The following is a 24,073-nucleotide window of genomic DNA, read 5'->3' as shown; positions in this document are numbered from 1 at the left end:
GAATTGGGCTCGGAAAGCAAATGGTAACCAGTGCAACTCCTTCAGCACTGGAGTAATGTGGTCTCGCCGGCAACTACCCTTAATCAGGCGAGCCGCCACATTCTGTACCAGTTGCAGCTTCCAGACCATTTTCAAGGGTAACCCCATGTAGAGTGCATTACAGTAGTCTCGGCAAGAGGAGACCAGGGCATGTACCACCAATGGGAGCAGGTGGTTTGGAAGGTAGGGGCGCAGCCTTCGTTTCAAATGGAGTTGATACAACACCGCCCAGCTCACAGCCGAGACCTGAGCCTCCATGGACAGCTGGGAGTCAAGAATGACCCCCAGGCTGCGGCCCTGGTCTTTCAGGGGCAGTTGTACCCCATTAAGCACCAAGTTAACATCCCCCTCTACATGACTGTAGAGACTAGTGGCAGGGCTCAATACAATCAGGAAGGCTGCTTTTTTTAAGGTCCCTAACTGGGTGGAATCCCGCCTATGCATGCTGCAGACATGTTTCTGAACAGAAAGGGGCAGAGCCAGTTGCTATCCACGTGCTGAGTACTGCGCAAAGAAGAGACTCAAAGTATAAAGAGGGTTATGCCCAACACTGAAAGCCATATAAGAACAAATTGTACAGCCATACTCCACTAGACAGCATCCCAGATTCTTGTGTTACGTATCTGGCAAGTTAGACCATGCAATTTTCAGGTGGCCTTTATATACAAAATCATACACAGCCAGCATTTCAAAAGCCTACATTTCAGACAAATCACACGAAGACACACCTCTTTACAATGATGTAGTGGAGGAAGTTTTATTATCTGGAAACGTATAACTGCAAAACCCATCACTGGGAGCACAACTTTGATGCCGAAGCATACAGATTTTTTTTTTTTACTACTGGGAACACAGGAGTGTCTGACATTTTGCTGTTATTTGTATAAACACAAACAGTCTCACACTCCAATACCAGGACACGACAGCAATCTTTTGAGAATCAAATTACATCCAAGGATTTCTCTGCAGATACAATTAACCCCACAGTGTATTAATCTACCTATATATGAGATTAATATATATAGCATGGGAAATTGAAAACTCTTGCTCCATATGTATGGACATGTCAAGTCTTATAAATAAAACATCCAGTGAAGAGAAAAAAGTTACAATTTCTAGTTCATATTTATACATAAAGTACTCTAATGGCAAATAGATGGAAAATTGCACATGAGCTTCCCTCAAGCCCTACCTAGGCTTGAGGCAGCTCATCCAATTTTAATATTGAAGTACACACAGGACAGACGAGTCACTAACATACATTGCGCATTTACAAGAGATCAACTACCAAACTGATAACAACTGTACACATTGTGGAGAGACCATTTTCATTCTGGAGATTAGTTTGTTTTTCAGATTTATTTTTTTTTTTTTTACACATCATACTCTGTGGTTTTTTTTTATCCTTTTGTGGAAAGGATAAGGGCAACAATGAGCCCATACAGACCCAAAACTTCAGCGAAGATCAAGATCAGGATCATGCCCACAAATAACCTAGGCTGTTGTGCTGTTCCCCGTACGCCTGCATCACCCACTATGCCGATGGCAAAGCCTGCCGCCAGCCCACTAAGGCCAACGCTCAGACCAGCACCCAGATCAAGGAAGCTCCTGCAGGTGAAGGACAAGGGGAAAAAAAGAGTTTAGTGATAAATCGCACACAACCAAATGGCGGCAGCCAAATACCGTTCTTCCAGGAGTAGCAAAGTTGGCCTGTTAAAGGAATTCCCTGAAAAGCTTTTTCAGATCAACTAGCACTCCCAGAGCATTTTGCCTTAATCTCAGCCCAAATTATGGCTGCTGAGCAGTTTTTCTCCAGTGCCAAGGTAACTTAAAGCTCTTGAGCTAAGAACTCAAATTAACAGTTCTGTAAAACCACGTCTAACAGAACACTGACTACCACCATCATTTTTTCATTATTAACTAACTATTAGCTTGGGGGGGGAATCTGTGACTATTTAAATGTTTTAATTGAAATCAGGTTGTATCCAATGTCATCCATACTCACAGTAGTCCCACTGAAATTAATGGGCATGATTAAGTTAGCTCTACTAATTTCAATGTGTCTACTCTGAGGAGAACTTATTTGTAATGGTATTGTTTTTGCTTCTTGGTTGTTTGTGGCCCTTCGGGAGGAAGGGGCGGGATAAAAATGTAATAAACAGCGTGAGGAAGATTCTGACCTATTCATTGTTTTTGCCAAGGGGATCCACTTTAGTTGCAGGACGTTCTGAATCTTTTCCTCTTCAAGAAGCGAAGAATGAGGCAGCTCACCCTTAGCTATGGACCACAGAAACTGCTCAGTGGCAGAGTTCATTTGTCACAAGTTTTAGGAATTCCTAGCAAAAGCAAACTCTTTGCAACTCCATCCAATTGCCAGTTACACTCCGCGTTATAGCTTGGCTCTTATCCTATAGGACCAAGCCCCTTGGAACAGTCTGCATATGAGTCCGTACATGTTCAGCAGAGACAACCCAATGCCCAGAAGAGAAACCCTCTAAGATCTGAAAGAAGAGTACTTAGGCCAAAAATGAAATGGCAGAGGTATCCAATTAGTGTAAAGATTTTTTGTTTCATTCATGCAATTCTGCATTGCCAGCAAGAAAGTTTATTCATAATTATTCCTGTTAAGCTATTCTTGTAACTTTAGTTGGATGATTTTTAAAGAAAGCCATCAGTTCTTGCAGGTGAGATCTTTTCACACAGTTCTTATTAATCTAAGTTCTACTGTTCGAAACAACGGTAGCTAACGCAGTTGTGGTGGTTATTTCCTTGCAGGACAGATATGACCAGTTAGCGTCACAGGCTAGTTACAACTTCTCATGAAAGTTTAAAACAGATTGGATTTCAGCTCTTTTAGGTACACAAGGCAAGTATCCATGCCTTCTGAAGTCTAGTGTAGCAGCAAGAGGATTGGTTTACAGACATGCTTCAAATTAAGCATCACTGAATAATTCAGTGCTTCACCATTGCACTGCATGTTAAAGTAATTACATATTTGAGTATTTTGTCTTATCAAATCTGAAGACTTAGGAGCAGCTTGGTAGAAAAGCCACCAGACCCTTCAAACTCCATCAGCCAAGAGGCTCAAGTGAGGAGTCACTTCTGCAAATAACGGGGGGCTTGCACTGTTGCTTTAACAGCAGTCTTAACATGCTGCATGAAAAGCTAATAATGAAACAGCTTTGGAAAGCAGTTTGCAATACTGCAGGAGGCTTGATATTGAGAGAAGATCCCCACTGCACACACTGCGCATGCTAGAAGTAATGCTTTTCATCCCAGCCATTATCAAAATGGCATTTGGCAGTTGCATCCAGCTGGCTGAAAACTTTTTTATCACAATGCTAGAGTTAAGTTTCAAGCATATGGTCTTTATTAAGTCATGTTGCACCATTTTAAGCATGCAAAAACTAGCGTTCTCTTTGCCTTTCAGTGTGACACCGTACTTTAAAAGGTTCATCCAGCTACTACAAGGTTCAGTCTAAACTAGATGGATTTTGAAGCTATGCTTCTGTGTTGGGTGTGGCTACAGCCTACAAGGATATAACTTGCTCTCAGCTGCGAATGTCTTTGGCATTTATCCTGTATCTGCTCCGTTATTAGTTTTGTAAAAAAACCCAGCTATGAGCATCATGTGCTAACCCAAGTGCAGTCATTTATTACATGGCAGCCATTTCCCAACTGGCACTATCAATAGCCAAGCGTATCAAAGACCTACAACAGTGTAATTTGCATGTAGAATCATTTTGCCTTCTTGGGCCACGCAGTTCACTCTTTAGATTTCAAGGAACTGAGAAGAGGATTCTGTACTACAGATACTGAAAAGTCTGTGGCTAACATGCCATCTGGCCATTTCACTGACGTTCTGATTTCAGCACAGCTTTCAGTGCTGGTGACTCACAAAAGAAGAACTTACTTGTATAATGAGACGTCATGTGAGAGATTGTTGGCAATAAGGACTGCCACGACCAAGCCATAGATTGCTATAATACCCGCCATGACAACAGGAATGATGGACTTCATGATCAGCTCTGGCCGCATTACAGACATGGCTGCAATACCTGTACCGCTCTTCGCTGTGCCATATGCAGCTCCCAACGCTGGAAAGAGAGAAAAGCCAAAGGTGAGCTTTCCCAAGCTTGCTGCACCTTTTAGTACGAAAGAGCAGAGGGGTCAGATAGTAAGATACTTGCACAGAAAACCTCAGCATGTTACGGTCTCTCTTCTAAATACTTGCACAGAAATTAATGCTAAAGGGCACTATCTTTCAGTTTTGGTTATAGCAAGCAAGTTTGTAGTAGCAATTAGAATTCAATACAAAATTCACATAGTAGGCATTTGACATCCCTTCCCCATAAACTATAAAATATAGCTGGCATATGGGAAGGCATTCAGCCCCATGCTCATTTTTCAAGTATGAAAATTAAATAGTATCCTCCTATATACAACAGTGGCAAGTTCAACTTCAGGCATGTGCTGGTGCCAAAGCATTTACTGGCTTCATGACTTTTAAGACGGCCAGACACGGCAGTGTATCGCCCTGTTCTTAGATGCTGCTGCTGCCGCGCATTTCTCACTCAAGGTAATAGTGAGAAGCAGCACAACTCCCCCCTAGCAGTTGCTATGGCACCATTACACCAAAGCCCATTTTGCCTCAGAAGTGTGATGGGGTTCATAGTTCAGTATGCATAAAGGCTCCAGTTTCAATCCAGCTAAGGAGGCAGGAAGGGAAATCCTTTAAGACCTTCGGCCAGGGGTGGGGAAGCTTTGGCCCTCCAGATGTTGTTGGACTACAGCTCCTACCAGCCCTGTCAGCATGGCCAATTGTCAGGGGGGCTGGGAGATTGTAGCCTGCCAACAAGATGGAAGGCCAGAAGTCCCCCCCCCACACACACACCTTAGACAGAGTCACTGCCAGTCAGAACAGATAAGAGCACCAAGTTAGATGGACTAAAGGCTCAAATGAGTGTTGGGCAGCTTCCTATGTGCATAACAAAGAATGTTTTGTAAATTTATTATCATTCAATTTATTTATATACTGCTTTTTCCACAAATACATATATGCTCAAAGCGGTTCACACAAACAGTCCAAATGTCGTAGCACAACAATACATAATAAAAAGTATAATCACTACAACATTAATATATATATATACATCAAAGTATAAATGAGCATAAAGCTCAACAATAAAGCTAAAGCAAAAATATTTAAAAACTAACCTCCAAGCTGATATATAAAAATCTCTTCTATCCCCCTGACCCTTACGGCTCAACCCAAAGGGCCAGAAAGTCTTCTAAAAGAAGCTGTGTTTGAAGGCTTCCAGGACTTGAGGGTGGAGCAAGGCAGGTGGAAACAGCCCTCCCCTGATGACAAACAGAGTCTCTCTCCCCTCATCTATTAGCTTTATAGCTATAATTAGCTTTATAGGCTCAGCTAAGAACAGCTCCTATGCCTTGAATTTTTTAAAGTTTTGCAAGCCTTAAAGGCTGACCCGTATGGTCTGGGAAAGTCACAAGATTGCATGATGGTCAACTCTTCAGCACTTCCTAAATGACAGCCATGGATCCAGGATGTTGCAATTACATTATATCAAAAAGCTTGTATCACTATGGCAATCACTTAGTCCTGCATTCCCAGGGCAACCTCTGAGCAAAGCTACGTGCAGCAAACACATCTAGATCTATCGTAACACCTCAAGCTGATTTATTATAGTCCATCTGTGCTTGTTCTGCACAGAAAAATCTACTTCAAAGGAAGACTAGAAAGGTAGGAAGGAGAAACAAAAATTAAATCACAACATGTAATGGCAGTTTTGAGTTTTTTCACTGCCAAACCTCAACAAAGCTATTCCTCCCCGAGTCTCATCTCAACAATGCTGCCTCTTATTTTCAAGTCCATCCTTAACCGTAATGCTTCACTCTGAAGCAGAGTTTAACCCTCAAGTAAATAACCATATAATGGAGCAAAGGTCTCAAACGGAGGGCTCTCTGTAGTGAGGTTGTTAGATACCAGGATGTTTATTGGCTGGAAACTTCCTAGTATCTCCAACCCTTAGCTAAGCCTTCAGTATGTTTACATGCCACTTTCCTGGGGTGGTGCTGCATTCTGTGCTTGTATTGAAGGAATCACTTTCATTCAGGCAAACAGGCTAGGCTTCAGCCTTCTAGATGTTTCTGAACTACAACTCCCATCATCCCTGGCCATCGGTTATGTTGGCTAGAGCTGGTGGGAGCTGTACTTCAGCAACATCTGGATGGCCAAAGGTTCCCCACTCCTGTGATAGGCTACTGAACCCTACCGTAAAGCTCTCCTTTGTGATGGCAACTGTTAAGTGACAGCAATGGTTGTGCAGGCCTGAAGGAGGAGTGTCTCTTTAGACCAGCCTTTCCCAACCAGTGTGCCTCCAGATGTTGTTGGACCACAACTCCCATCAGTCTCAGCCAGCATTGCCAATGGTCAGGAAGATGGGAATTGTGGTCCAACAACATCTGGAGGCACACTGGTTGGGAAAGGCTGCTTTAGACACTTTCATCGGTTTAGAATCAACTACAGAATGTTTCCATTCTCTTTCTATTCACTAAAACAAGGCATACAAGCATTAACTTTGCAAGAGACCCATGCTGCCATCAAGAGGTCCAACAGCATGTGGTCATGAAGACTTTTTGCCAAGTCCAGCTTTGATATGGGACTGACTGATTCTTCCGAGTTCACCACCCATCTGTACAGGAGACTGTACTGTGCCTCATGTTCTGCTGCTAGGCGTTCAGGAGATGCAGTATGCTTCCTGAATGGTTTGACTATCAAGCAGGCAAGGCTAGCTTGCATAGGTAACAGAACTGGACAACCACCACCACTGGATAGCAAAGTAGTTTCTTGGTAAGTTACATCCATGAGTCAATATCATAGCCATCTCTCCAAGCTGCATCCAAACTATGGTGGTGTCATTACAATTGGCTAGACACAAAAAACTGTGTGCTCGATGCATGTTTTTCTGTGGCAGCACAGGTGGGCCATGATGAGCAATAGCTGCAAACAGAGTGGATAAAAACTGTGGATTTTGTAAAAGTCAATCGGATTTTTTTTAAACAATTGTAATACCCAACAACTAAGTATTTATATATATATATATATGAGTAAAAAGAATGTTAGCCCTATAGTTAAATCTTTTACCTGAAAAGGCTCTACCAGATACATTTATGAGACTTTATGTAAAATAACCAATTTGATTGTTTTTCAAGGACACTACCTACCAAACCACCATCTCATTTTCATACTTTAGTGTTATCAGTCCTTATTTCAACTTTTAAGTCATTTTTATTTGCTAGTTTATGGGAGCGGGGCTGGGGCAAGGGAAAGTGACTCAAATTGTCATATTGGTCGTAAGAAAGACCATATAAAGGAATATTAAGAGATGCAGACTTTTTGCCTACAAAAGGAAGTAACAGATATGCAGTGAGAGGAGAGAAATGCAAGGCCTGCTTGGCAGAATGAAACGATATTCTAGTTATTGCGGTCAAATTTGTATCACTGTTTAGGAAATACGAAGTACTGAATGGGAAATTTGATTCAAATCAGTAATTTAGATGGTTCTGAAGGTGAATATTATGCACTCTGAAAAATACAAGTGCTATAGTTAAGTGGGAAAATTTGAAGTGTTAGGGCGCAGCCTGTCTTAGGTAAAATTTTAAACATGAGTCTTGGCACAAACATAAAAAACATACGTATTGTTATTTCACTGCTGTTTTGTGTTCTGTACCCTACCCTGGCATCTGTATTGATAAAGGGCAGGTTACAAACACTTCAATAATATTTGTTTGTTAAAGTTCATTGATGTAGGAAGAGTAAGTCTTCAAGAGATGCTAAACACAGTCAAAGTACTCAAGTTTACAATGAATCTGAATTGTAACAGAAGGCACATTACAGCAATATCCATATTTCTAGTTTTACTCAATCTATGCCACTCACATACATGACCAATAAAAGACAAGCTGATTTTATAGGGTTTCCCCAGGACCTCCGTTTTAGCATGTTAATGCTTGGTCTAAGTCCAGGACAATCATATACTATTATGGGCTTGATAGTGGGGCCTAGGGATCTACTAGTTATTATTGAGATCCAGCTGGTAGCTTCAGCAGAATAATCCAAACCCACTGGACGATTTCACATTTTACTTAAGTTTCATCTAATCACCACCTTTGTTCACTTCTCAAAACACTTATGGACTCCATCTAATCACTATGAATGTTTCCCACTTCCTGGAAGGCCAAGCTGCCTTCTGGACATTGACTTAGAAGAGCTAAAGAAGAGCTGGTTTAAGTACCAGGCACCTTATAGGTAATTTGTAATTAGGTATCAACGGAACTGATATGGCATAAGGATTCTCACTGGTGCAGTGAGCATGTCTCTTTTTTTAAGCAAAGCGTATGTAGCTTCTAGGCCCCTCACACAGTTAAAAAAAGCAGGTTTCCTATTAAATAAGCAGTGCATCATATATATTTCAAATAGTAATATTGTTTTAAATATTTAACAGATTATGGCTGGGATCCAGACAGCCACTTTAGGCACTCCAAGGGGTTACACAAGCCTAGTGGGATTTATTCTTTCCCTTTGAACAGAATGCTCTGCACCATATCAAATTGTTTTCAAAACTCACCTTCTTTCCAAACAATTTGCATTAGAGACTGCTGCTTGGGAAATAAATCTAATTCCCCTTAACACATGAAACTAGGCATAATCCTTTGGATCTTGGCACGCAAATACACATTTGAACAGGTAGTATTGAGGGTTAAAATATCAGATGTTGGGAACAGGTGAGCGCTGAAGCTTTTGTGCTCTGCTTGTAGCTTCCCAGAGATCTTTGACAAGCCACTGTGAAAAATGCGATGTTGGACAAGAGACACCCTTGGTTTTATCTAGTAGGGTTCATTTGAAAGGAATAAAGTATACTAACATCATTCTTAAACTATGTCATCAAGCAATCAGATATGTGAAGCGGTAAGCTTGCTTTAAGTCATTCTACCCCAACGATAACCAAGTGTAGCAAAATCTTGTAAGCAGTGGACCAAAGAGATCCATTCCAATTTAACCATATAAAATATTAAGATGCAATAAAACAGCTTTAAGTAGCTGATGTGTGGGAATTTGCAATTAACAAGGGAAAGTCTATGTTTTGCAAATCCAGGCACTTCATATCAGGCCACTGGCAACAAACACATTGGTGAAGATCAGATTTTTTGTTACCACAATTTAGTTTTACAATCCAGATGTGAAAGCAGTGATTGATCTGGTTCTCAGGTCACATTAAACTACAGCTTAAAAAACTGTGGTTTAATATGCACACTGATCAGAAGTTTTGCAGTGCTCCTCCTTGCTCCTGTTGCATGGCAGAGGAAACAAGTCAGGCTTGTTAGTTTGTGCCATCTCAACAGCAGCATGGTGCCCAATCACATTAAATCGTCATTTAACGTGGTGTGAACTGGGCCAAAGTGTCCCAATCAAGAATGCAGTATGGCTGCCCACAGCACATACCAGGTAAGCCATTACTCTAATAAAGCCGCCAATTTTACACCTCATACTAACAATAGAAGTATTTAATCCTTCACACATCCATGTCAATGTCAGCCACGAATTTTAAAAGCAAGTGAGCCTAGTATTAGGGGCACACTGCCAAGAGGCTCATGTCTTCAAATTCTTGCCTTGCTATGCAATAGTGACAGAGACGTCGTAAGTCTTGAACAATATCTCTATAGTCCTAAGTTATTTTGTTTTTGGTGGTGAGAAGGCAGCATCATATTGACAGCTTAGTGAGCAAATGTATAGTAACACAGTTATGTTGGAAATGGAGGTAGCAGATCACTGCAGGATATAAGCTGCTTGTTTGAGGGATTCTCATAAGAACATAAGAAGAGCCTGCTGGATCAGGCCAGTGGCCCATCTAGTCCAGCATCCTGTTCTCACAGCGGCCAACCAGGTGCCTGGGGGAACCCCGCAAGCAGGACCCGAGTGCAAGAACACTCTCCCCTCCTGAGGCTTCCAGCAACTGGTTTTCAGAAGCATGCTGCCTCTGAATAGGGTGGCACAGCACAGCCATCATGGCTAGTAGCCATTGATAGCCCTGTCCTCCATGAATTTGTCTAATCTTCTTTTAAAGCCGTCCAAGCTGGTGGCCATTACTGCATCTTGTGGGAGCAAATTCCATAGTTTAACTATGCGCTGAGTAAAGAAGTACTTCCTTTTGTCTGTCCTGAATCTTCCAACATTCAGCTTCTTTGAATGTCCACGAGTTCTAGTATTATGAGAGAGGGAGAAGAACTTTTCTCTATCCACTTTCTCAATGCCATGCATAATTTTATACACTTCTATCATGTCTCCTCTGACCCGCCTTTTCTCTAAACTAAAAAGCCCCAAATGCTGCAACCTTTCCTCGTAAGGGAGTCGCTCCATCCCCTTGATCATTCTGGTTGCCCTCTTCTGAACCTTTTCCAACTCTATAATATCCTTTTTGAGATGAGGCGACCAGAACTGTACACAGTATTCCAAATGCAGCCGCACCATAGATTTATACAATGGCATTATGATATCGGCTGTTTTATTTTCAATACCTTTCTTAATTATCGCTAGCATGGAATTTGCCTTTTTCACAGCTGCCGCACACTGGGTCGACATTTTCATCGTGCTGTCCACTACAACCCCGAGGTCTCTCTCCTGGTCAGTCACCGCCAGTTCAGACCCCATGAGCGTATACGTGAAATTAAGATTTTTTGCTCCAATATGCATAATTTTACACTTGTTTATATTGAATTGCATTTGCCATTTTTCTGCCCATTCACTCAGTTTGGAGAGGTCTTTTTGGAGCTCTTCGCAATCCCTTTTTGTTTTAACAACCCTGAACAATTTAGTGTCATCAGCAAACTTGGCCACTTCACTGCTCACTCCTAATTCTAGGTCATTAATGAACAAGTTGAAAAGTACAGGTCCCAATACCGATCCTTGAGGGACTCCACTTTCTACAGCCCTCCATTGGGAGAACTGTCCGTTTATTCCTACTCTCTGCTTTCTGCTTCTTAACCAATTCCTTATCCACAAGAGGACCTCTCCTCTTATTCCATGACTGCTAAGCTTCCTCAGAAGCCTTTGGTGAGGTACCTTGTCAAATGCTTTTTGAAAGTCTAAGTACACTATGTCCACTGGATCACCTCTATCTATATGCTTGTTGACACTCTCAAAGAATTCTAATAGGTTACTGAGACAGGACTTTCCCTTGCAGAAGCCATGCTGGCTCTGCTTCAGCAAGGCTTGTTCTTCTATGTGCTTAGTTAATCTAGCTTTAATAATACTTTCTACCAGTTTTCCAGGGACAGAAGTTAAGCTAACTGGCCTGTAATTTCCGGGATCCCCTCTGGATCCCTTTTTGAAGATTGGCGTTACATTTGCCACTTTCCAGTCCTCAGGCACGGAGGAGGACCCAAGGGACAAGTTACATATTTTAGTTAGCAGATCAGCAATTTCACATCTGAGTTCTTTGAGAACTCTCGGGTGGATGCCATCCGGGCCCGGTGATTTGTCAGTTTTTATATTGTCCATTAAGCTTAGAACTTCCTCTCTCGTTACCACTATTTGTCTCAGTTCCTCAGAATCCCTTCCTGCAAATGTTAGTTCAGGTTCAGGGATCTGCCCTATATCTTCCACTGTGAAGACAGATGCAAAGAATTCATTTAGCTTCTCTGCAATCTCCTTATCGTTCTTTAGTACACCTTTGACTCCCTTATCATCCAAGGGTCATTTAAGTTATTACAAGAAGTGCCATGTGCATTAGTTATGCTATATAAAAACCATTGGCTTGGATCCCAACCTTCCTTCCATGAACGGGACAGGGTTTACATTTATAAAACCGCATTTCCTTCTTTCCTCTATAGCTCCCCCGCCCCAAGATTCTGCTCCTGGGAAATGCTGTGTAATATGCAGGAGACTGCAGATGGAGTGGACAGAGTCGCTCCATTCCTTACACAGAGGAGCAACTAAGGATTCATGTCAATCCATTCAGGAAAGAAACCTTGAAAAGAGTAGCCAAGGTTCCCTCTTTTCCAATATCCAATAATCCTGTTGGGAGATGTACCGCTATGAGAAATTGGCCGTAGAAATATTCTTATTAAGCAAGCAAATGCTTGAAATTGCAAAGAAGAAGTGGCATTTACCTAGGCACAGTGAAAGCTGAACAGGACTTTTTGTCCTGGGTAACTCTTTGCCTTTCTACAACTGGAAGAAGAAATTGTGACAAGGAGGCAAATAAAATCTTACACCGGTTGTAGAATCCACCTTTTCTTGGCAAAGGTTTGTATTTTATCACACTATAATCCCATATCATGAGAATATTTCTGAATGCTTCCCCAGCTTTTAGTTCCAAGGAGTTGCTAAAGCTGTTGTTGGTCTTTTTGACATCTTCTGGCACCAGCGGTGTCTTTATATTGGAGGTTTTCCAACAACTGCTTGGTTTGGTTATTCTAGTAACCACTGCTCTTAGAACAGCTTTAATAGCACAAGGTGTATTATAGCCCTTTTACAGCCTTTATGCAGGAATATTGATTTTGGTGGAATATTGCATGGAATTTGTAATCTACCAGAAGCGTTTTAGCCATCATATTGACTTGAGCGCTGAGAAAAGACAGCCCTATCAGTTTGCCTACAAAACTAGTTACTACTTGCAGATCCTATACATTGCTTCATAAGGAAGTTCCTTTAATTAAGTAATTCCAGTGTCAGACACATGAGCTTGAGCAGTCTCAGTTTAAAAAGTCAAAGCCCTACTGCAACAGAATCCTGTTAAGCTTCATTTTACCCAATCAGTTGAAACTGCATTCTTTTATAGCATAATGTAGAACATTTGCACAAGATAAAGACCAAGGATAATCTAGTTACTTCATTCTTTTAATCAACAGAAAGCCAGTTTTTGGTCCAGCCTTCATATGACAACAGATCTAGGAGACTGTCTATTTTCCAGGTTCAAGCAGAGTACATCCTATCCACATTAGTTAGGAGGACTAAGCGAACACAAGCCCGAATGAGAGTGCACTAAGAGTTAACAGGAAGGTTAGCCATGTAGCCTAGGTTGCAAACCAACACTCTGCAGTGACAGATGTCCCACAGAGCTCCAAGATGTAACCTTATTGAGAAGCTGGACTGAAATGGTTTTAACTTTGAGACAGATGCAGAAGTTGCATGAAAGTGTTTTCAAGTTTGAAAACCTTAAATTAGGTGGCTTGCTTAGGTCTAAGGAAGGGCAACAGTATGCAGATACCATTCATGTTTTGCAGGAATACTTCACTTGCTGACATTTTACTAGTTCAACCCCAGTAAGTGTTAACAAATTAAGAACCAAGCCTCCTGCTATTTTGAAATGGATTTAGAAGATTGGCCTTCATTATATTATAGCAGCTTTCTGGCAAACCTGATTTCCTCACCCCCATTGCTCCAGTTAGAAAAAAAACAGCTGTAATGTAGGAAGATGTCTTGCTTTCTAACACGTTTCACATGCTGTAAGAAAACCTGTCAAGACTACAAGCAGATCTAGACTCATTTCTACTAATGAATTAAAGTTCCATACAAATTAAGGTTCTGCAGGACTATAAAGGAGGCGGACATACCATGCACTTCAGATCATATATGTTCACCTTTCAGCTTAACAGTATTTGCTCTGTGTCTTGTTGTAGGGACAAACTATCCCAGCATTTCCTAGCATTAAAAGGATGAAGCTGTGTTTGCCTGCCATACACACTGCTGTTGTAAAAACCTCGTAAGCATTTTAACTGGCCACTGCTCAAAAGGTACCATCCTGTACGAAAAATCCAAGCAGCAAATTCTTATGGTTATTTGAGAAGCCTTTTTAATACACTAATTAACACACTAATTAATATACTAATTAACCACACCCAGGTTTGATTTGCTACTTCCTCCCTTATTTGATTCCAGGCTGCAATCCTGTACAAGAAAACCTGGAGTATGAAGCATTAGCTCAGTTTTCCCTGGTTAAATTGGAGCATCCAGGCATCCAGTTGACAAGGAAGTCTAGCAGGTTTTTGTAAGCTTAAGAAACACCAGGACAGCAGGCAGCCTCATATTTCTTCACAGTAGATTGCTATCCTACCTACTGGAGAGAAGGGGAGATTTAAGTGCTTTCTGGATACTCAACCTGGTTGCCTGCAGTGAGATTTGTCTCCAGAGCCACGCTTTGACATACCAGAGAACATAACTTGTTCTGCCAGAATTGGGTACCAATACACCATGACTTGTGCCCCACCCATCATACACATAAGACACTCTAACTTCCTCTTGCTAATCAATAAGTTTAAGTTTCTTGGTTGCTCAACCCTTTCTTCTATGAAGTGTCTGGCTTCCCAATGGTTTCTTACAGCAACTTGCAGTTCACAAGCACAGACTCAATGTGATTACTGACAGACTCTTCCTGCCACCCTACCCCCCAAAAATATAGTTGGGTATTCAACAGGGCATTTCCTGTACTTGCGAATTCAGATAAAGGACTTTGGCTCTATCAGTTTTCCTTTTTTTAAAAAAAGCAAAAAGTATAATGTAAACTTTTTGAAATTGCAATAGTGAGATAAAAGATCCCAATTTAGCCAGGCAAGTTTGGAGATTACTAACAGATAAGAAAGATGGAAGCCAAGTGGGACTCTATGATTAGCAGAGTAAAGCAGTGTGAAGTGTGGACATACAGTATGCCTAAAAGAGCCTATGAAGTACTGGGGGGGATGTCACAACATGTGTTGGGTTTTTTATCTAGAAGGTGAAACATCACTGACATATTTGGGGTTCGTAAATGCCCTACCTCCTGTGTTTGGAGAACTGCCTCAATAAATCAATGATTCTCCAGTTCCCTTTAACTCCCACCTTCAAGTGGTGAGAAACAGGTTCTGGTCTGTGGACCATGAAAATGCAACTTAATTTTGGCAGATGTTCGCAAAGCTTGTGCAAGTATTGTGTTGTGTCTCAAAAGGATTGTAAACCATCTTAATTCTGGCACAGCAAGCGTTCTCAATGGGAGGCAGGGCAGGCTATTATTTCCAAGCTGATCTGAATACTTAATATCAAGATCAGAAACAAAAGTATTTTTAACTAATTCAACACAAAAGCAGACCTAACCTGATACTCAGACTAACAAACCCTAGTTCATTTTTTTTAAAGTAATGAGCAGATCTCACAGCTGCAGAGAAGTCTAGTTAAACATTCTGTAGGGCTTCCAGTGGTCAAAGTCAGACATCCATTCTCCACCAGTTCCTGCTGCTCCTTCTACAAACTACAATCTTGATCTACAAATATTCCGAAAGCTTTCATTCTCAGAATTGCTTTAGGATCACAAGAACACAACTTGATCAACAATACCAGGCCCTGCAACTGTGTCAGCCAGGGACAAGAACAAAAAGGGCTTCCACTCATTCCCACGGAGAAGCCACTCTGATATCACCATGATATTAGATGACTGGTTTACTCACGGACCCAAGAATGAAACACTTGACAGAGTGGCAGGCATCTTAGGCCAAAGACCACAGTAATTTATACTTGGTTATTTGTCTCAGCTTTAGGGAAAAAACTTACCAGATTTTAATGACCTGTGCATCGGCTGCAGAACTCTTGAAAAGCAATTTGACAAGATTAGATTATAATACAAGTCATTAATGACTGCTTGTATATCCAGGCACACAGCAGATTCCCTACATCCCATCAATGTTGTTTAGATGTGGCATACAGTCACATAGGTAAGTTTCTGGTGTACCAGAATATATGAAATGTTAATCATCTATGGCTAACCTGGCCATCTGGCAACTCTCTGTTTTGCTACTTTAAGCTTGGTAATGATCAGGCTATGGAAACAGGACCCTGTGAAGTCTAGTCATGGAATCTCAGAAGCCTACAACAGAATAGGCCATTCTGTCAGCTTCTGCCTGTTTACAGCAATCCAATGAACTATTGCTAGTCAGGCGGTATAAAAGTCTAATAAATAAATAAATAATAAATAAATAAATACTGACTTATGGTGCATTATGCTTTGCTTGTATTATTATCCTCCACTGTGCTGGGATGTATCTGGATGAAGGGCAATTTATATTTTTAAAAATTAAAGCTGTACAGCTAGCCATATTGGGAGCAGAAATGAGGTCTCCAGACAGACTAAAGCTAAATGCACGGTACAAGCATAAAGCGTATAACAAGTAGGAAGTTAGCACGAGTTAGTATGTAGTATTTGTAATCACTGGAAATTGCTGTCAGTTTCTTCCTGGCATAGAGACTATCCAGGTCAGCTATGTTACATGGAAATATTAGATAATCGTATCACTCAGAGGCATCTGATAATCATCCACACATCCAATGAAACAGGATAAAAACCACAAGCCGCTCCTTGTGTAGAGAGCAGTCACTGAGTAAATACTACAAAATATGGTTGAGTACTTGAAGGTCATTATGGTCCTGGCATCAGAAAGGTATTACCACTACCACAAGGTTAGCCAGCAATGACCAGAATGAGTTCTATGAGCTGTTTACTATCATCAGAAATAAGTGTGTACAGAACTAAGATATGGGTGTTTATACAATATGGTTTCTTCATCAAGCCAGCTAGTGCAAACCAAGGCCTGAACTTGTTAGAAGTAGACTGGTCTTGCACAGCTCATGAGGAACCAAGACATACAGCCTTCTTGCTCAAGGTGTGCCTGGGCAGTGCTCAATGATAAGCCTGCTTGTATTAAGTCATTCATCTCAAGACACTGTGGGTCAAAAGTGTCTGAGATGGCAACCTTTGACAGGTTAGCTTCTTGCTAATCTCTTCAGAGAAGCATTCGATGCCACTTGCATTTCACTGATGAATTGCGAGTTAAGGTGTTTGGGTATTTAATATCCACAAGGAACTATGGTTGTCTAGCATAGGATTAATTATGAAGACTTCTACACAAGTAACTCAAGATTCTTCAGAAGTTATGCACCATGAACAGAAGCCTCATCAATGTACTTTTCCCATACGAACACACATCTACCTGGCATAGGCTTTCTAAGCACTGTTCTTCACAACAGGACAAAAACTGTCAGGTGTTTAGCCAGTAACCTGATCTAATCTAGTAGGACAAGTCTGTCAAGGCAAGTAGCGACCCCTTGTCGTTACTCTGCTGACAGGTCTAGTTCAAAGCAAGCAGCAATTCTCAACTACCTCAATATGGGGTGCTACTGTGAGCTTATGGCACAGTCTTCTGTTTGCTGCCTCAAGAGACTGCAGTTGGGACACTCCTTTGAAATATCACTTTCAGATTTAGAGTAGCCACTTGCAAACTCTCTTCCTTTTACAAGTTCTTCCCATATTTAGATTTCACACTCTGAATACTTGCCTGTTAAATAATGAATCTTGTGTCAAAGGACTCTGGGGCAGAATGGCCAGCTGGGCCCAGCTATCAATACAAAAAAAAAGGGGGGAACCCCATGCAGCACACTGCAGGGAGGAAAATGGCAAGCCTGCCATCTTTCTGAAATCTTTTCTATCATTCCCAGCCTTCTGACAAAGGGAGCTAAGGGTCCTGGAACACAGTTTGAAAGTCTCACTGCTCAACTCTTTTTATTCGTCCTACAACCAGCTTCCATCAGAAGGGAACCTACCCAGTTCCCCACTCTCTGCCAGAATAAAGTAAAGGTCCTTGTACATAGGTATTCTGCAGGGGGTGCCAGCAGTCCTTGCAACAACACCAAGAGCTTGTCTCTCAGGCCAGTGGTGAGGGTCCTCAGGTCCAGGGGCTGCATGCGACTCTCCAAGCCTCTCTGTAGCTGGGCCTTGGGACTCCCCCCAGACCACAGCCCTCTCTGGCCTTGCTTCACACCCTCTGAGTGTTTTTGCCTGGCTGCAATGTGTCCTTGAACTCTCATAATGCCTCTTGTTTGTATGGATGAACGATAGACAGTGGTGGGTGCAAGTATGTAGAAATCAGCCTGCTGTACAAAGGTAGAATGTACATTTGTTGCTCTGCCATTTTTGCTCCTCACCCTGCCCACTACTGGCATGTGACCCCAGAAGGGTAATGCAGCCCTCAGGCTGAAAAGGATTCCCCATCCATGCCTCAGGCCAATGTTAGTACTTATACATCTGAGGCTACAAGTTATTGCCACCTCACTGTAGCAGTCCACAAGATCAAACTGTCAGCTGAAGTTTTACTGTTTGAATCTGCCTGGAAAACTCATTTGACGGCTGGCAAACATTTTCTAATAAATTCACATTAACTTCAGACACCTGCTTGTGTAAAGTGGGAATTTAGCTGCTACAGCATGTTTCCTTTTACCCACATGAAGCATGTTCTCATTTCATTTGAATACAGTAAAAGAAGTCCTAAAGACAAAGTCATTGGCTACGCTTGGTCAGAAAGTATTGGAACCATAAACTGTGCTAGGTAAGGAACAATAGTCTTAACGGAAGCCAGCATAGCGCAGTGGTTAAGACTGACTAACTAGTACTGGGTAGATTCTGGTTCCAGTCTCCATTCAGTCAAAGCTGGCTGGATGACCTTGGGCTAGTCACTACCTCAGCCTAACCTACCTCTCAGGGTTGTTAAATAGAGAGAATACTATAAACCACCCTGAGTTCCTTGGAGGAAAAGCAAGATAGAAATCTAATTAAAGAGCAGGGTGCAGCAGATACTCCACAGCCATTCAGGTGTGCAATAGCCCAGTGCAGCTTTATATGGCAGGAGATACTCCTGGCACTTACATTTCACAAAGCCTGCTCTACTTAAAACAGAATGTTGTGTCAGTTTTAACATGCTGCCTTCAGCTGGTAAGTCCGCACAGGAGAATCAAGAATGACACTGCCACAAGTGTCTTTTTTGGGTGTAGACACTGGTCCTCATGGATCTTTCCCTCACCCCTTTAACACAGCAGTTCAGTTCCAGAAGAAATCCAATGCCTTAATAGGACTTTGGAGGGCAGGCCAAGTTGCATGCTGCATCTAGACAAGGATAAGGCAGGTTTTCCAGCCAGCAAATGAATCCAAATGCTCCACATCCACCCGACAGCCTAACGGAAGCACTTTTTTTGGTACAAGATGGAAGATGTTTCGAGTTGCTCACTGGACTGGATGAACTGCCTGCATGGCATAATTTAGGTTTAGGTTAATTCAGCACTCCAATGATGGCAAGTAGGAAAGCAGCAGAGGCTGCAAAAAAAAAAAAAAACCCCTCCCTGCCCCTGCAGTCACATGGCCAGCCAGGGGCTCCTCACCAGCTGACACCCTTCCTCTATGACATCACCCTTGTGGCCCCTTCGCATTTCTCCTCTCCGAAGCAACGGCAATCTCCCTTTCTCTCTCTCCCTGCTCCCCCCCTCGCCAATACCCCGGATGAGCCAGCTGGTAGGAGCAGGGCAACAGAAGGTGGAGAGAGCCGAAAACCTTCAGAACAGAGGGAACTATAAAAAGAGTAGAGGTTGAAGCGCAACGGAAGCGACGTCCAGCTGGGCTGGGATTTCATCTCTGCATTGGCCTCTCTCTCCCGCCACTCGGGCAGGGACATCCCTGCAGCCGTCGGGTGGCGAGAGGAGGCAGGCCGCTCTAAGCCAAGCCCTGGAAGCGGGGCAGGCTGGAACCAGGAAGGGCGCCTGCATTCCCTGACGTTGAAGAGCAGGATATAAGGCCGGCAGATTACAAATCCTCAAGCTCCATCCAAGTCCCCCTTCCCAGGCTTAAGAAAAAGGAACCCCAATTTAGTTTTAAACAAAAGGCTTTTTGTAAAATAAGAAGAGGAAAATCCAATAATGGTAATAGCAGCACGTCTACAAGCATCCTCCCCTGCCCAAGAATGGTGTTCCCTCCTGGCTTCCTTAGAGGCTTGTGTCTGGCAATCCTTCCCACCACCCGCCCCCACACGCTTTCTACAGGGGGTTACAGACCCCAGGGTGGGGAGGAGAGGATACTAGATCATTCCCTCTCCAAAACAGGGCCGGGAAAGCAAGCTACAGAAAGAGACCTTGCCAAAGGGAAAGCAGCAATGCCAGCCGTGCCACCTCCCTGGTGCCCACGCCTTTCTAGCCTCCCAAGTGCAAAAACAGGACAAGGAAGATGGGTTTGCGGGGAAATTGCACAATGAAAGAAGCAAAGGGGTGAGGGAGAAGAGAGAAATAGGAAAAAAGGGATGGAAGCCTTCCTTTCCAACAAGGCAAAAAGAAAAAAACGACACATACAATATATACACGTATAATATGTAGACAGGCAGCCAGGAGATGTCTTCATGACGACATGTAGGAACCTCAGGGTTTAGCCAAGGTGAAGATCTCCCTTCTTTCTCCCCCCTCCCCATATAATGATCCTACTCGACCACCACCACGCAGTGGGATCTCCTCGCAAGATGCGCAGAGGGGGTGAGCGGGGGGGAAATAAGCCCCCAACTGCAGCAGAGGCCCCTCGCTAAGTCCAGCGCCTCCCCACCCACCCCCACCAGGAGAACACCCAGCCCGGTTACGCAAGGCCGCACGGCAGCCCCACCCGCACCCCGGGTGTGCCCCGCTAGGAAATGCCCCATTGCCTCACCGCTGAAGACCATGGCAGCCGAGGCGCCCATGACGGCGAAGAAGGAGGAATACTCGGGACCGGGAGCTGCGGTCGTCATGGCGGAGCTGCGACAAGCAGAGGAGGATTTTTTAAAAAAAAAAAAAACCCAACAATATAATATATAAATATATATGAAAAACGGGCAGGAGGAAGAGGAGAGGCTGCAAAAGGCGGCGTTGGACGGGGCTCCTTATCCGTCTACTGCGGCGGCTACAGCTGATTTTTCTTCCTTCCCTTCCCTCCTCCGCCGGGTGGTATTAAATGTCCTGACAAGCGGTCGCGGTGGGCGCTGCAAGATGGTGGGCCTCGTTGTTACTGTCGGCGACAGCGACGGCGGCGTCGCTCTCCCGCTCGCTCCGTTCTCCCCTCCTCGCCCCACAGCTGTGGCTCTGCCACTGCGCTCGCGGCTCGCTCTAAATACCCAGCCACCGCAGGACAAAATGGCGGCTGCCCGAGGGGTCACGTGAGCCCGCGATGGGCACCACCTCCCCCTCCCGCCCTCTCTCCCGCCCTTCTTTTGGAATGTGCCAAAGGAGGGAAAGATAAGGGGAGGGCTCATCTTAGGTACCCCGCCCCATCCCGGTCATTTCGCGAGATCTCGTTAACCAGTTGATGAGTCTTGGTTTTTCTCTGTCAGGAGGAGTTCAAAGACACACGTCAGTGGGAAATGTCGCTCAGGGTAGTCGACTGTCTTTAATGACCCGCTTCCTCTCCCCCCTCACATGGCTCATGTGGTTCAGTCCGCTCAGGACTTCTCGGCTCTCGGTCCGTGGACTGTCGGGCTTTAATTCTCCGAACTCTGGTAAGCGTGATTCAGCGCTGATTAACATAAGGGGCGTGGCCAGCGCCTGAAGCCCAGCCCCTTTTTTGCTGTGGCCTACATGGTTGGTTGTAGATCGTCACCAGAAATTAGACCATAATATCATACACACCGGAGAAGCAGTTTTGTGTTTTATTTGTCTGAGGTAGCAAAGGCAACAGGTGTGCACCATAGACTTAAACCAATGTATTGTGTTACCACAGGGGTGGGAAACCTTTTTCTACCCAAGGCCACATTCTTTTCTGGGTAACCCTCTGGGGGCCACATACCAGTGGTGGATGGGAACAAAAGCAGAAGTGGACGGAGCAATGAATGTACACTTTACATTTGCACATTACAATAGTTTTTACACACATTCTTCTCTGTACTCCGTTCAGACAAGCAAAATGCAGAATCAGACTTCAAGGACGCATTCCAGCCAGGCAAAAGCTTTTGGGGAACAATCCAAAATCAATAGGGGGTGTGGCTTGGGGAGACCTCTGAGGAATAGAGAGGCTTGGAGGGCCATATTTGGCCCAGGGGGCTGAAGTTCCCCACCCATGTGTTACAGGCACAACCCTAGGAATATGTGACGCTGCATACTGAATCAGATTATTGCTCCATCACTAAAGTAATAACAGAAGATTTATATAACTTTAAAGCTGACAACAAGGACATTGAACTTGTCAAGGATTATCAATACCTTGGCACAGTCATTAACCAAAATGGAGACAATAGTCAAGAAATCAGGAGAAGGCTAGGACTGGGGAGGGCAGCTATGAGAGAACTAGAAAAGGTCCTCAAATGCAAAGGTGTATCACTGAACACCAAAGTCAGGATCATTCAGACCATGGTATTCCTGATCTCTATGTATGGATGTGAAAGTTGGACAGTGAAAAAGGCAGATAAGAGAAAAATCAACTCGTTTGAAATGTGTTGGAGGAGAGCTTTGCGCATACCATGGTCTGGGAAAAAGACAAATAATTGGGTGTTAGAACAAATTAAACCAGAACTATCTCTAGAAGCTAAATGATAAAACTGGGGTTATCATAGTTTGGACACATAATGAGAAGACATGATTCATTAGAAAAGACAATAATGCTGGGAAAAACAGAAGGGAGTATAATAATAATAACAACAAACTTTAATTTATAGGCTGCCTATCTAGCCAATGGCCACTCTAGGCGGCTTACAATAAAACATAATAAAATACAATAAACAATATAGCCAGTACAGTATAATACAAAAATTACAGTATTTAGTAGATTGTTTTTACAGTTCTAGGACCAGTTCACCTTGGAAGTCTCAAAGGTCATAAAGGCCTGATGGAATAGCCAAGTTTTCAGGCCCCGGCGAAATATATCTAGGGAAGGGGCATGTCGAAGATCCATTGGGAGGGAGTTCCAAAGCGTGGGGGCCGCCACAGAAAAAGCCCTCTCTCGAGTCCTCACCAACCTAGCCACTTTAGTCGGCGGAACCGAGAGAAGGCCCTGAGTGGCAGATCTTGTAGGGCGGCACACTTTATGACGGTGGAGGCGCTCCTTCAGGTATACTGGGCCGAAACCGTATATTATTATTATTATTATTATTATTATTATTATTATTATTTATTACATTTGTATACCGCCCCATAGCCAAAGCTCTCTGGGCGGTTAGAACAATTAAAAACATTAAAAACAAATATACGCATTTAAAAACACTTAAAAAAAAAGCAATTTAAAAATACATCCTAAAATGCCTGGAAGAAGAGAAGACGTGATACAAACAAATCACAATGCATGCTCAATAAACAGCGAGAATTATATAACCTCTCCACAAACTTTGTGCAAGCAAATAATGGTGAATGCTCAAACAACAGCTTGTCTGGAAGTGATGAGGTTTTGACTGCATTCTTGAGTCCTGCTAGATTATTTTAAAATGGCATTCCAGTTCCAGGTCATGCCCTGGTCATCTCTACCCCCCAGACTTTTTCTCTGGGCTCCCCTCAATCCCCACGTCTACTCAGCACTCTGTGGCAAACGTCATTCCTTTGGGGAAGGGCCATAGCTCAGTGGTACAGCATCTGCCTTGCATGCAAGCTTCAATCGCCAATTGAACGGGGCGAGACTGTGCTGGGACCATCAAGGGGCAAGCTTTCCCACCTGCCTTGCCTCACCCCTCTGCCTGGCCCTTATCAGGAGGAGCTGCAGACTGAGATGTGCTGCTGCTTTGACCCCTGCTCTTAGTGACATTTTCTGGGGACTTTACCAAGATGATGACTGCTTTTTGTTTTTAGCTGGCATTGCTTTTCAGAAATGTTATAATCTTGTTGGTTATAGGGATTTAAAGGTTAATACCAACACCTTGAATTGAGCCCGGAAAATAACTGGAAGCCAGTGGAGATTGTATAACACTGGGGTAATATGATCATAACGGCGGCTATTTGTATTTAAACGAGCCGCCGTGTTTTGTACCAGTTGTAATTTCTGGACTGTTTTCAAGGGTAACCCCACGTAGAGCGCATTGCAGTAGTCTAAACGAGAGGTGACCAGAGCATGTACTACGAGTGGGAGCTGGTGGACAGGAAGATAGGGTTGCAGCCTTCGGAGGAGACGCAATTGACCCCAAGCTGCCCGGCATACCAATGAAACCTGGGCCTCCATGGACAGCCCGGAAT

General features: G+C 43.3%; 1 protein-coding gene across 1 annotated transcript; it reads right to left on the bottom strand.

Annotated features, from left to right (window-relative positions):
* Positions 1–770: 770 nt before the first annotated feature.
* ATP6V0C (ATPase H+ transporting V0 subunit c) lies at positions 771–21,071 on the bottom strand. The gene is made up of 3 exons (XM_061599799.1): positions 20,598–21,071; positions 3,953–4,136; positions 771–1,647 (listed from the first exon to the last, which is right to left on the bottom strand). The coding sequence occupies exons 1-3, from the start codon at positions 20,674–20,676 to the stop codon at positions 1,440–1,442; spliced, it is 471 nt and encodes a 156-aa protein (XP_061455783.1). The 5' UTR covers positions 20,677–21,071; the 3' UTR covers positions 771–1,439.
* Positions 21,072–24,073: the final 3,002 nt, after the last annotated feature.

The sequence above is a fragment of the Rhineura floridana genome, chromosome 17 (assembly GCF_030035675.1).
Source record: "Rhineura floridana isolate rRhiFlo1 chromosome 17, rRhiFlo1.hap2, whole genome shotgun sequence".
Taxonomy (NCBI): Eukaryota; Metazoa; Chordata; class Lepidosauria; order Squamata; family Rhineuridae; genus Rhineura; species Rhineura floridana.
This window is presented reverse-complemented; position numbering and strand designations above follow the sequence as displayed.

Bases quoted from the DNA above. Each gene is read 5' to 3' on its own strand.
- ATP6V0C (XM_061599799.1), bottom strand. From the start codon at position 20,676: ATGACGACCGCAGCTCCCGGTCCCGAGTATTCCTCCTTCTTCGCCGTC. The intron at 4,137-20,597 runs GTGAGGCAATGG...CTCTCTTTCCAG, and splicing joins GGCTGCCATGGTCTTCAGCG to CGTTGGGAGCTGCATATGGC. The intron at 1,648-3,952 runs GTAAGTTCTTCT...CTTCACCTGCAG, and splicing joins CATGACGTCTCATTATACAA to GAGCTTCCTTGATCTGGGTG.